The 14,330-nt window shown below is 41.6% G+C and overlaps 2 protein-coding genes across 6 annotated transcripts in view; both read left to right on the plus strand.

The window, feature by feature from the left end:
• Window positions 1-825: 825 nt before the first annotated feature.
• psmd5 (proteasome 26S subunit, non-ATPase 5) lies at window positions 826-5,241 on the plus strand. Its single transcript, XM_047568957.1, has 10 exons — window positions 826-1,076; window positions 1,792-1,936; window positions 2,026-2,139; window positions 2,226-2,354; window positions 2,704-2,813; window positions 2,961-3,103; window positions 3,284-3,475; window positions 3,612-3,721; window positions 3,806-3,946; window positions 4,047-5,241. The coding sequence occupies exons 1-10, from the start codon at window positions 904-906 to the stop codon at window positions 4,302-4,304; spliced, it is 1,515 nt and encodes a 504-aa protein (XP_047424913.1). The 5' UTR covers window positions 826-903; the 3' UTR covers window positions 4,305-5,241.
• A 3,013-nt stretch (window positions 5,242-8,254) lies between these two features.
• Window positions 8,255-14,330, plus strand: part of kcnt1a (potassium sodium-activated channel subfamily T member 1a) — a 30,330-nt gene continuing 24,254 nt past the window's right edge. For 2 of the 5 annotated variants that reach the window (XM_047570617.1, XM_047570619.1), the window contains exons 1-2: window positions 8,261-8,587; window positions 10,377-10,550. In XM_047570617.1, the coding sequence (XP_047426573.1) occupies window positions 8,421-8,587; window positions 10,377-10,550 (341 nt within the window). In that variant the 5' untranslated portion in view covers window positions 8,261-8,420. Of the gene's footprint in view, window positions 8,588-10,376; window positions 10,551-13,499; window positions 13,915-14,330 lie in introns of those variants that run through there. The other 3 variants (XR_007110917.1, XM_047570618.1, XM_047570620.1) reach the window with 3 other exon arrangements.

Consider the following 14,330-nt stretch of genomic DNA (forward strand, 5'->3'; position numbering starts at 1 on the left):
TGAAAATAGTGAAAACTACTGTATAACAGTGTAAGAAAGCTGGTATTTCCCTCTGGGTGGTCATTTTGAATTTTAGTTTGCGGTGCTGTAAGACTGTACTGGATCAAACTCAGATGTGTTTTTGTTATTTAGCCTAGTCCAGTGTCTGAAACAGAAAATTCACGAAAACACAAAACAGATCAGTAACACTACAAACCGGAGATTCCACAATGAAAATACATAAATCATGGATAAACCTGACCACCGTCTCTACCATATAACAGACAGACAATGGAGCACGTTCTCTCTCTCTCTCACGAAACCTTGATGTCTCAAGTTATGCTACAAGAAATATTTCCTTTCCTGTTTCCATCTGAAGATAAGATAAGACTGTATTCGTCATATGCACAGTTATATTACAATGCACAGTGTAATGTACTGTTGCACGTGACAGCCAGTAAAAAAGTACTACAGTAGAAATAGTAATAATTCCACAAAGCACACAAGGTAAAAAAATATAGGTATCAATGTATAACTAAAAATAAATAAAATAAAATATAAATTGCAAACTTGAAATGTAAACTTAAAGGTGGCAGCTTGCACATACACGAATTTACAATATTTTAAAGCAGTCGTGTGCAGTAATGCAGCGGTACAGTTAAGGCTCAGATGGGATGGCATGGAGATAAAAACTCTTCTTCAGTCAGATGACACTGGACTTATTGTTTGTGCAAAAATTTGTCTAAAAGTGTGAGGTGGAAAAATTGGAAAATTTTGACGTGTAATTCCCCTCTCAGTCCAGGCGGTGGCGGTAATGCGTCGCGAAGTTAGATATCAAATAATGAGACGGCTGGTGAAGAAGAGGGAGGAGGTTTGGCGATAGGCGGACGCGTTTGACTGTAGTTTCCCCAAACATTGAAAGTCATGGCTTCCTCCATAGAGAGCTTGCTGCGGGAAATCTCCGGCGTTGAAGACCCCGTTGAGGAGCTGCAGAGTTTGAAAACGGCGCTTTTGGCGATACCTGTCAGTGCTTTGAGAGACTCGGTGAGCGGGCAGCGCTTGGACGGGATTTTCACTCTGCTCAACACAAATGACAGGTTGGTTTCAGCTCAGTGACTCTTGTTTACACTGTGACTGTTAAATGCTGAGTCAGTCTGGATGTGTTATAAGTGTCGCTGACTACTATCTAATCATCAGTAACGAAAATATAATCGTAGTGCTCGTTATTTAGCTAAAAAGGCTACATTTGATCTGAGATAGTGGTTAGCATGCTAACTAGCCACAGTGCTACCAGTGGTAAATTCATGTTGTTAGAATTAAAACGACACACTATTTGATAAATGCAATATTAACTTAAATATTTGCACTATTTTTGGAAGCCCATGTCTATAACGGAGAACAGAAATATTTTTTGAGAGGCTAGTGACAGTTCAGTTGTTGATTTGCTAGTTTTGTCAAACTGAAACTAAAAACAAAAATAGCATTTTAAGCTAATTAATCATTGTTCAGTTCCAGACTGGATTCCCGGAGAACACAGGCATGACAATAAAGTCATCAATTAAATGAACTGTTTTGTTAATAGACTCATTGTTCAGGTAATTTTCAAGCAAAAATGGCAACAGCTCAGTTCTTCCACTTTCTGTGTAAACATTTAATACGCTTCTCTCTAGTTAATGGTGAAATTGTGATGATGATGATTTTTTGAAGTGACAAAAGAATAAGAAGTAGACGAATAAATATTGGACATTATTGGTAGGTTGCAGTCGTAAATCAAATGCTTAGCAGGTTAAAATGAGAGCTGCTTTTTCACAGGGAGCAGATCAAGCTATGCGTGGACATCCTCGAACGCATCTTAATGGCTCTCAGTCCTGCACATGTGATCCAGAACTACAGAGTGGAGCTGCAGGGGGGGTTGACGCATCCTAATGAAGGTGTTAAGATACTGGCCTTGACACAGGTAGACCCCTCACACACACACACACAGCCCACACACAATGTTTTCGCATAGCTTCGGCAATATCAGATGTTTCCGTGTCCCTCTGGCAGATTGGAAGAATTGTGGCGCACCCGGATGCCGTTGCGGAAATCCTCAACTACCATGACATCCTTCGAGGGGTGATCCAGTGCATCGGAGAAGAGAACATGGCCGTGGCAAAACAGGTGATGAATGAAGCGCCTGAATGGCCTTCGCTGCATGAATGAATGAATGAATTTACGGCGTGTGCACTAACGCTTTCATCCCTCAGGCGATCCAGGCCCTGTCTAAGCTGAGTCACTCCAAGCCTGGGTTAGACAAATTATTCAACAGTGACCTGCTTAAAGCCATGAAGGACGTGATGGCCATAAGCGACATTATCAGATACAGGATATACGAGGTACGTTTAATTGTGCATCGCTTCAGCTTTTTTTTTTTTTTTTTTTTTTTAACGATGACGCCAAAACAGCAGCAACCTTTTCTGGACTGATTTTCCAGTTATGCTTGATATAGTACATTTGACAGAGTGTATTTAACTACTTTAGATTATCATCAGTTCTATAACAGACAAATGTGTCCATGAAAGTGGAAGTCAATAGTTTTAATCACTGTGTTACTATGAAAACGGCAATGTTATCCCAATTATTTTTAAGACTTCTTGTACTGCTTGTACTTTATCTTATCAAATGAATGCAAGTATTTATTGTGATGATCTAAAGAAGTCATACTTGTTCTTCTTCTATTTCCAGCTTGTGGTGGAAATCTCTTCCGTTTCACCCATTTCTCTCGGTTACTGCGCCAACAGCGGCCTCATTTCTCAGCTACTCGGTGAACTGACGGGCGACGACGTATTGATCAGGTAGTAACATGTTTCATTGGTCTGATGCACCTTTTTTTTTTACTACCTTTTGTTCACAGCCTCATTTTATAATCTGCGCCTTTACACTGGATGTATGTCCTGGAGCTGTTTTTTTTTTAAATTTATTTACATATTTTCTTTCAACAGGGCCACCGCCATAGAGATGGTGACCACCCTCGCCCAGAGTCAGCATGGCCGGCAGTATTTGGCCAAACAAGGAATAATGGATAAGATCGCCAACATGATCAGGGGAGCTGAGACTGACCCCTTCTCCTCGTTCTACCTTCCTGGTGAGTCTCCAAAAAATGCTCCAAATTCAACCATGAATTAAAAACATTATTTTTTATCATTCAGTTCCACGGGCAGTAAATGGGGAAAGGTTTTGTGTGTAATTTGGCTAAAATTCTCAGTGGTCTTGTGCTTAATCCAGTCTATTCAGACCTCTCACAGCTAAATGTTTACTGCTTTAGGTCTGGTGAAGTTCTTTGGGAACCTGGCCATTATGGACAGCCCACAGCAGGTGTGTGAAACCTACCCAGTTTTCCAGAACAAGGTATTTGAGATGGCTCTGGATCCGGACCCTGCGATGATCGGGGTGGCTCTGGACACTTTGGGGTTGCTTGGATCTACCGTGGAGGGGAAGCAGGTCCTGCAGAAAACAGGTTCGTTATAATAATGTATTTATGTTTTTTTGCTCATGGTTGTCGGTTGTAGAACATGTATAGTTTCAAAGATAGATAGATAGATACCATTTATTGTATTTTCTTTGATTGTGAATTACTTCTTGCATTTGTTCAGGAGAGAAGTTCAAGTCCGTGTTGTCAAGAATGAGCCAGCTGGCCAGTTCTGGAGCCACAGAGCTCAGAGTGCGCAGCCTGGACGCCATATCACAAATTCTCACGCTACAGGTATTTGTGTTGACACATAAAAGTATAATCTTTACCCCCAAAAAATCAGGTTTGAACTGTTTATTTTTTTTCCCATTGTTGCAGCCAGAGCAGCAGACAGAAGACCTCCTGGCCCTGACAGAGTCCTGGTTCCACGTTTTGTCTAATCAGCCCATGGACATGATTCAACACATCAGCACTCAGCCGTTTCCAGAGCTTCACTGTGGGGCTTTGCGGATATTCACTGTAAGCTCTGGTTTAATCTACATCATTTCCTTTCAAAAGGAAAAAAAAAAAAGCAATGTACGTTTATCAGTGAATATTTGTGTTTGTGTGCGTTTTCCAGGCCATTGCTGCTCAACCCTGGGGTCAGAAGCTGATGATCCGCACCCCCGGATTCGTGGAGTTCCTTCTGGACCGGACGACCGGACAAACGAAAGAGGCCAAAGATGCTAAGTTTGAGCTGGTGGGTGCGCTTGTGAGTTCATCCACGGCAGCAGAGATACTGGGCAGTCAACACTACATCCGCCTGAAGACTTATCTCAAAGAAGGACCGTACTATGTTTCAGCCGTGGCCGCTGTCGGCACAGAAGGAGCAGAATGAGTGAAATTAAACCAAGTGCTCTTCTTGGGCTTCTAGTTAATGCTTAAGTAATGGGGTAAGTGCCTGAGAGATCTAACTGTGGGTTAATATATTATGCTCTGGTAAAAAAAAAACTCATAAAGGATTAACCGCCTAGTCTTCATCTTCAGTTCTTTTCTTTTACTTTATTTCCTAAGTCTTATTTTTCTTTTCAAAAAATCCTTAAGGTAAAAGTAAGACATGAAAATGAGTAGCACTGTCCAGTCTAATTACCATCATTTAGTTCCATTATCTGACAGAAAAATATCGCATCTGACCTTTTTTTTTTTAAAGACTTTTTTTTATACAGTACAGATGCAGAAGAAATAAGAAAATTGAAGCTAAAATAACAGAAAGCAACCTGTACTTAACACATTTAAGTATCAACCCACTGCTTTATATGTCTAATTTAACTGAGGAGCCCTACACAGTTCTCAAAACTAGCTGTGAAATTAACCTTACTTAGGTAATCAGAGGACAAGAAGGTTCTTATTAAAGATTTGGGTTAATGTTAACCCAAATAACCCAATAACGTGTTGAGTTGTGGGAAATGTATTATCTAATGTTAGTTCGTATCTCCAGTATGAGGGATATTGTTTACTTTGGATTTGAGCATTTTGTTTAAAAATCTTTTATTAACAGAATGTAAAGACACAATCTTATGCAACCTCCACAGCAGAGTCTACATGGTATGTTAACACATGTTTAGATCAAGTGTCTTTTTACCGACTACTTAAGCAGTAATTAAAGAGCCTCAGAAAAACATAAAAATGTTTCCTTGAGAAATTCACATCACACAGAGACCAAAACAGAAAGTCGCATTAGTCAAAGCTCCACTCTCCAAAATCCATCAGACAAATGTTTGTATTATTTTTGTTTACTAAATAGATTTTTTTTAAATTAAAGAGATTCAAACTCATTACTTGTGTGTTTCTTTAATTCTTAACCATTTTTGAACATGTGAAAAATATTAAATGTGGAAATTTGATTCTTCACGTTTATTTTTTTTTAAATAAAATCCCTTGTTGTTAAGTTTTTGTTGTATGTAATAAAAATATCTTCATTATCTAGTGTAGGACAGAAAGTGAAGTCTTAATATCTATTTAAGTAATGGCATCAGTACTGTATCACCACATCATGATCCTTTACCAGTTCCTTCAGGAAAGCATTGCAAAGGATTAAATCAGTGCTTCTGAACCTGTTTGGTTCTGTCTAGTGTTCTTTGTTCATCTCTCCAATCTTTGTTTTCTGTGGTATATCTAATAATTTTGCCTCTGTGGGCCTCAAATATTTGTTTGAAGTGAACCACATGAGACTTTTTCTTTCTGTTTATCAATCATTACACAAAACCAGCAAAAACTAAATAAACTGAAAAGAAATGAAGTTTTAGGAAAGAAGAGAGACATATGCATTGGTTGCTATTTTAGGTTTATGTTAGGACCTTCTCAGATTTAGGCTCCGAGCTGCAGCAGAAGGGTCGAGGAAACACAATGGCTCCAGACACCAGATGGAGATGCGATGGAAGGGGAAAGGTCAGATTTCTAACTGAGTATAGCAGCAGATCTTGTGTAAGCTTTTTTTTTTTTTTCAAGTGCAAGCTAAAGACCCCCTGTAGACATACTCATGATTGTATTTGACACAAATTCATATGTAAGCCTCAAACCCACAGAGCTAGAATTAAGGCAAAGAAAAATCTCCATTTAACAGGAAGGAGCCTGCTCAGACTGGCTGCTGAAGAGAGACCGGGGAAAGAGGGATATGCACTTAAATAAATTCCTCTGATGCCTTGTATTCTTTATGAAACTGTGATTTGAAATACACTACTTTTATTTTTTAGGTTTACCAAACACATTAGGGTGTATTTACACAAAGTACCGGTATCGGATCGAAAAAGGAAATCGGTAGTATCGAACAACACTAGTAGTTGTGTTAAATTATATGGCTATTGTCTTTCAAAGAGCTGTAGGGAAATGATGACTGAATGACCAAATGGAGCCTCGCTAACTACTAGCACTGCAAACTGATTATTAAACTCCTGCATTGGCACCTTCTCTCGTTTTTACTTTATGGCGATGATTTAAATTGAGCGATTTTTTTCAGCCCTGCGCCATCTGACCACTTATATAATGTGGTCCTGCATTCCGCTCCTGCACATCATGAGAAAATGCGGCGCGCGTCGACACGGACAACATTAAACCTTTACACATTCCCTCCCGTTGAGATCCCCAATCTCGCAGATGTGACTTTTTTCCCTCGTCTCCGCTGACTGACTCAGTCCTAAAACATCTATCACAAAAAACTCCTCAGCAACCTCGTGTCACCGTCTCCCCAGTGAATCATATCACCTCGCCCACGCTTTCTTCGTACTCGCTCCAGTTTGCGTCACCAGATAAACAAAGAAATAAATAATATTTTTAAAAAAGCATTCAGTCAGTCAATCTTTTCAGTGTATTATTGATTTTCTTTTCTTCATCTGGCACGCCTGTAAGCGTCGAGGAAATAATCTGGCATGTAAACATACAGCGTTTCTGACCTTGCAAAAAAAATAATTACAGCACAACAGCTGAATACATTTTAGTTTCTTTTGAACTTCTGCGCGCAGGACGTGTTGCACTCATCCACCCATTCTGTTTCAGCATCACCGTGTGTTTTCAGTCCCGGGTGCGCTGTTGACCTCCTGGCCTCCCAGCACCTCCCACCTCCCGCTGGGTTTCCTCCCCAGCGAAAGGTGGGATGATCTGCTTCTTGAGCTCGGTGCACCTGACAAACACTGACAGCAGGCACCAAGTGGGAGGAAATGTGGGATTTTCTGAGTTTAAGTGAAGGATGAATCATCGGTCCAGTCGTGTCGTCCTGCTGTCCTTATTGATACGCGTCGCGTATCTGCGATGTCCAGGATTTCTGCATATTTATCAGAAGCCCCGTGTCCTGTCTAGAGTAAATTAATTATTTCCGCATAGTTGTACTTCTAAATTATTCCCTATATCATGTTTCATGTGCAAAGTCTGTTTAAATGTAGTGGATTCTGTACTTAAGTAGGTTTTTGTGGTCCTTATGCAACTTACTGTTTTTGTCACTCTCTGACAGATTTTAGTATTTAAAGGGGGAAAAAACAATAAAATTCAATGCACAGTTGTTTGCGAGTTGTTTGATTTCTGCTCCAAACTTTGCAAATAGCCACAAAAAAAAACCTTCAAGGCCTAAGAGTGCAATTAAGGGAAATTATCCAGTTGTTCATGAAAGATTACAAAAATGTCCAAAAAGAAATAATTAAATGCACATGTGCACGGGAGAGTGTTATATTTAGTACGTACAACCTAATTATTCATCTCATAGCCCCTTATATGATTCTTTTAACAGTTTAAAGCTGCCAAATTGCAAATAGTTCCTGATTCCTGCAGAATCATGGTTTTACTTGGCTGCTGTAAGTACATTTTTTGACACTTCATCACGTTTGAATGCAGGATTTTCACCTGTCACAGACTTAAAGTCTGAATGCTACTCCACTCCATATTACGCTGGTTTATGTTTGATATAAATGGGACAGTAAAGTAAAAATAAATAAATAAATAAATAAGGGACATTATAATCCTGGGATAAATAAAACCTTTGAAGCTCCTGTACTACAGAGCTGGAGAGACACAGGTCCTCCAGCAGAGGGCGCTAACCTCTCTCCTGATCAAGAGTTGAGTGATAATTCAATAGTTATTAGGTGCACCCGCTACCTCAGGAAGGAAAGCTGTCATGTTCACTGCTGCAGACCTGTCCTCTGCATCTTACAACATACCCCCCCACCCCCTCCCCCCGCATGCCCCCACCTCACACAGCCTCATCTCCTCCTGACAGCCCAGTGATTTCATTTGCATCTCTCAGATTGCCTCTGTGAAGAGTTCACTAGTCAGCTGTCACTCTGCCACTCTGCAGCGTCTATTTGCGTAGACTGACAAAAATAAATAAATAAGTAAATAAATAATATTGACTCCAACATGCACCTGGGTAGGTGAGAGCGGCGCACACGCAACCAGAGGGAGAAATCACTTCTCAAAGAGCGCGTCTTTCTCTCCGGGAGTCCACTCCTTTCTGGCAGAGCAGCCTCCGATGCAATTAACCCAGGAAGGCGACTTCGTCAAGGGGGACTCAACGCCGACCACCGCAGCTCTCCAGTCCGACGGCAGCGCCGGATCTCCGGCCAAAATGTGCAGTGAATGTTACGAGAATCAGTCTTTCGTGAACGATGACGGGACCGTGAACGACCACAAGCCACGGTAAGAGAGAGGAGCAGCGAGGCAACAAGTAAAGGGGCGAACTTTAGTCATTACATAGGGATGCATAAGTTAGGGTCGTTTTTATTTTTATTTTTTTTGTCATGTTATTGCACCTAACATTTCTCAGAGGCGACACTTGGATGTGAAGTGGAATTTGCTCATTTATTTCTTTTTAAATGATATATTTCTACTGTGCAGATAATAAACGAGCTGATGCTGCGGATACTGTTTTCCTTTTCGTTCATGCATCGCGTGCTCATCTCATCCTTTCACCTCTGTTGTGTGTTCAGCTGTTCACTGGCTATTGTCTCAACTTTCGGTATTAACGGAGAGATAACACCTATTATTGTTAATATGTTTACATTACTCCAACTAATGTGCATCCAGTCATGGTAGAATTGAACCGGCCTCTGGCCTTGAACATATTGTGTTAACATTGTTGTAGAAATGTGAGAAATGATACAGTTCTTCATGAAAGTTCTCCCTCACCATGTTTTGCTCTCTTAAATGATCGTGTTATTTGAGAGCTGACTGTTGATTTTTGCCCCTGAGGTTGGTTTGATTAGATGGATGGATGGATTTTAACAAAGCCACATGGGAAATATCTCAGTTATCAATTATGCAGGACGTTTGACAAGCTTAACTGAAGACTATAGCAAACAGACAGACACAATGATGGAGAACAGACGTGAGATATGTTTTCTACACTTTTTTTTTTTTTAATGTGGATACGACACCCTGAATTTCTAGAGGACATAAAGCAGCACAAGTCTTCCCACCTCATTAGAATAAATAAATACTCTGGGATGAGTAACTTGTATCCATGTAATCATGGACCTGGTTTGGAAAAATCTTCCAGCGGCTGATGATTTAATGTTTTATAAATCTGTGATCTCTCTTTAAAAAAAAAAAGCCTGTCCCTGCTGTGATATGAAGATAGTGGAAAAAACATAAATCAGTCTGTTCACACCTAACTCAGGGGTTTCTGATTCATCTCTTTCCACCAAGTGACGGACACCAGGTTCATCTCCTCACATCCTCTTCTCCTGGAATTACAGCATAATATTCTATTACCCCTTTGCATGTTATTCCGGGTTCCAGTTTCGGCTGAATAAGACAGCTTTAGTCAGCCGTCTCTGAAAACCAGCAATAGTTTGAGATAAGATCAGTCAAAGGAAAGGATCTATAACGGCTCCTACACGGGTTTTTTTGATGGGTGCATGTTTTACAGCAGTGGTGGAGGATCCTTTGCCTGTTTAAAATGCACCGTTGCGAGTGAAAACCCTGGATTCAAAAGGTCACATGATTAATCCGGCATGATGTTTAGAGAGAAGATGAGTTTCTACCACTCGCTGCTGTGTTCACCAAAACCAAAATCTTTGTTTGAACATATTCATCAGACAAAAAGCCTTTCTGTTGATGACGTGAAATTACGTTGCATTAGAAGTGGCTCTGCAGAAGGATTTCATTTGCTATCAGTGGTGCTACAGATGACAAGTAAAGATTGAGGAGTGCTGGATTAGATTACATCATAATACACAGTATAAACTTGTGACCATACTTTTTTTTTCTTTCTATCTTCTCTAACCCATTTGTGCACATCCCTCTAAAAGCCACCAGCCCTTTCCCATCCCACGTTTCCTTTCCTTTCCTCCTCTGCTTCTCCTTGTGCGTCTTTTTCTGTTTCACCGTCACCCGTCCTCCCCGGCTCCCGTCACTTCTCCACAACTCCTTACCTCTCCCCTCATTTCCCTTCTGCTCCTTTACTTTTCTCCTCTCCCTCCTCCAGCTCCTCCCCAGCGCCACTACTGACCAAGGGCAGCGGCAGCAGCAGCAGCGGGGTCATCTTAGACATCTCCACCCTCAAGATGGAGCAGATGGAGAGCGAGGTGCCTCCGCTGCCGCCCCGCTTCCGCTTCAGAGACCTGCTGCTCGGGGACCAGAGTTTCCAGAACGATGACAGGTAGGCGGCAGCGTGGACGGACGTGGAGAGGAGCAAAGTTAGCGAAAGCAAAGTGGGAACGACGAGCAAACACGTGAGCAAATGCTGCGAAGCTGTGAGATACGGTGCACAGCAGCTACTGACGAAATGCTGAACACTTTAAAGGCTAAAGTGATTAGTCTAATAGCGAATTAAATCAGATGCACTGGCGCACAGCCCCAATCAGATCATCCGTGCCATCATTTTATTTGTGTACAGATGACATCACTTGTAGCCAACCTAATGATTTCCACCATTTCCACCGTTAGCAATTTTTGTTTGTTTAATTTAGATATTTTACTTTTAGCCAACACTTCCCACGGTACATTCCTGTTGGTCTGTTAACTATTTCAGCTTTTGTGTTCAATACTTATAGCAGCTTTAACATTTATCCTTCTGTGGCTGTTATAGACAAGATACAGTATATAAGATGTACCTTTATTAATCCTGAAGGAAATCCTTGTGGCAGAGTCTACAACTAATAACATTAAATAGAATAGCTGTTTAGGTCTATTCCACCATTTATCCCTCACGTTACCCAAACTATTTTAATTATATTTCCAGTAAATTGAGATATTTACTGTTTCAACTGCCTATTATCACTTTTAGTATATCTTTTTCAATTTTCATGACAGTTTTAACAGTCTGTTAATTTAATTTAGATTATTTGCACTTTAGACTTCTTTGAGCTAACTGTTTCAATGGTTTATCCCTGTTAATCTTTTATGTTTAGGTAACAATTTAAGTTGTTTGCCATTTTATCCTATACTTTACAGAATGAATGGATATTTGGTTTAATTCCAGTATAATTTTTCCACGCAACCCCTCGGTTTACATAATTTTTAAACAGATAAATGAAATAAAATAATTTAAATAAGGTCAAGAATCAGTAGATTAATTAACTTTTTCTGAATCAAGACTTGTACAGAAACACTGCAGACGGAGCCACAACGATGCAACATAGTTTTAACTTGCGCTTGCTGTAAATTGCGTTTTTTGGCATCCTCGGGTATATGAATAAAAAACACATGATTTGACCTCATTACGGCTCGGTCCGTCGCCCCATGTTGCTTTCACTTATCAAAAACTGCTGATTGCTGGGCCTCATTTGTGGTGACAAATTGGCATTCAGCGCCACTTGATCCGCCTCCGTGCGGCTGTTTGTGGCTGTTGTAAGGTTACATCAGAGTTATTGTGCGTGGAGTGTTTGCCTTGCCCACCCCCCCCTGCGGACACGAGCATACACAGGGGCAGTTTCAAGTGTTCTTGGTTTCCGGTTATACTGTGTGAGTGTTGTTCGGGCTTTTGATCTCGAGTTTAAAAGTGGAAACGAAGCCGGGGACATTCGGGCGCTGTCCGTGGTGCTGAAGTTTTGGGGTGAGTTGAGAAGAAAGACTACGTGCGCGAAGAGTTGAAATACGTTTTTCCAGCAACAACACTGTGACCTAATTGACGATTGGAATTTAAAATTACTTAGCACCGTCTTCCTCTTATCTACCTCTCCACATCCACACTCTTTTGCCTTCAGCTCTTCTGCTCTGCCGCAGCATCTGAGCTTGACACGCTTGATCAGCAGCAGCAGCAGCAGTCTACTTCTGTTTTTCTAAGATCTGTTTCATTTTCGTCTTAAAACAGCGCTACAACAGGGATTTAGAGAGCCTCTCTTTCTTAAGTCTTCAACAAAGAGTCAAAAAATATCTTCAAAAGGAAAAACATGTGTCCCTTTGTCTGCCTCTGCATAAATTTTAGAGACCACAATCTGGAGCGGTTGGTTATAGCACGCTTCTCCTCAGTCAAGATGTTTATTCAGTGTAATCCGGGGTTCTCCAGATGCACCTCTGAGGAGTGATGATCAAACGTACTTTTAGATGTGATTACAGCAGCAGTAAGCCTCTAAAACCACAGCGCTTTTAGTAGTTTTTGTCATCTATTTTATTTTGATGGAGGCAAACAACAAGCTCTGCCAATTGTTTTCAGTCAAAGACGACCTTTTCCCCAGCTGTCTTTGCGTCAGCTCTGTGTCCTCTTTGACAAAGCTCCCTACGTTTTCCAGCTCTGATTACAGCCAGTTATTATCATTTTTAAGTTCTCTCTCTGCAAATGAACCCTGACTCCTGTCTCCGGCAGATAGGTTTGTTGAGGGTGACTAATAGTTCAGGTTAGATTTTCAGGGGTCTCCGCTCTGGGCCCGTGTTCAACAGCGGTCTGTGAACTCACAAATGTCACTGTGCACATCTGCACGCGGATCATTCGAAGGTTTTATTTCCCAGAAGGCGGGCATGCAAAAGAGGGAACACGTGCACATAGCACTGAGGTTACACGCGTGAAAGGTGTAACGCACTTTGGTTCATATGTGGCTCTGGAAGCCACGCTGACTGGCTGCAAAAGTGTGGGCGAAAAGGTTTTCGAGTGCAGTGACCTCTTCCGGTGTTTTCAAAAGCTCTAAGGTCATCTATAAATTAGTGCTTCAAAACTCTTCAGATTTAAAGAGGATAAAAGGGTGGGAGACGCATAAAGGAGTCAGAAGATGCAGCGGCAAAGAAAGAGAGCATTCCTCTTGATTTTCCTTTTGCCTGCATTGTGTACTCAAATCCAAAGGAAAGAATTTTTCTGCTGCTGCTGCTGCTGCTGCTGCTTCCGTCTGTCACTTAAGATGCCAGAACCTCCACCATCAGCAGAGCCAAGAAAGCCGCCGCCGCCACCTCGCGTGACTTTTTCTTTACAGAAGAGCAAAACAAATAGACGGGCAGCACAGGCCTTTTGGACTCTGCACACCACGAGTCGTGCAGACTTTATTTGATTCACTTCTAATATGGTCATGATAAAGACAAATCCTTCTTCATCTAGGGCTGATCTCCTGCATTACCGCAGTGAATATTTACAGCTTTGTCAGGAGCTGCAGGGCTGCTGGTGAGGACCATGCTGCAGCAACATCAGATGGGGTTATTCCTGTCATACGAGCGTTGCTGTGGCAACAGGCCCGCGCACAAGAGGAAAAAGAGAGAGAGATTGTATACATTTCTAAAAATATGCCAATAAGCACCAGATTCCAGAAAATAAATGATTAATTCAAACGCAGCTTTCGCTATAATCTCATATTCTTTAAGAGTTCTGTTTCCCCCCCCCCCACATTCAAAGCTCAGAAACAGACAGACACAGTCTGTGCTGTGTTGTTTGAGAGGCTGCGGGGAGGCGCGCTGGTCAACAGGCTTATAGGAATTAAGACTTGCGGCACGACGCAGCTGCAGGTGTCCTTCACAATGGATCCGGAGATCATCATTTCGACCTGGGCCAGCCCGCCCGTGGCCACCTGGAGGTCGGACCCTTTGGGTAGCGACGGACAGAGGTAGGGCCACGAGGAGCGGAGACAAGTTTTTTTTCCTCCGAATGATGTCCCGATGTCAGTGGAAGGTGAGCTGGGTGCGCTGATTAGGAGGCGGGGGCACGACGCGGAGAAGCGCGCTGATTGTTCCTTTTCTTTATTTTGCGAACAGCGGTGACGGATGACCGAAGTGGAAAAACGTGCTCCCTCTCGATTTGATAAGCGCGCCTAAAAACTGCTGAGATGCACCGAATCTCCCGGTTGATTTATTTATGCTTAAAGACTCTGAAAGTCACTCATTCATTTATTTCATTGACGTTCGTGCTTTGATAAAAAAAAAAAAAAGTGTCACGATTCCTGTTGTGTGTGTATTTATTACAATTATCTCCTCAAATGCTCCTCTGTTTGTTTTCATTGCGTACTTAAAGTGGCAGTGATAA

The sequence above is a fragment of the Mugil cephalus genome, chromosome 19 (genome assembly GCF_022458985.1).
Source record: "Mugil cephalus isolate CIBA_MC_2020 chromosome 19, CIBA_Mcephalus_1.1, whole genome shotgun sequence".
NCBI lineage: Eukaryota > Metazoa > Chordata > Actinopteri > Mugiliformes > Mugilidae > Mugil > Mugil cephalus.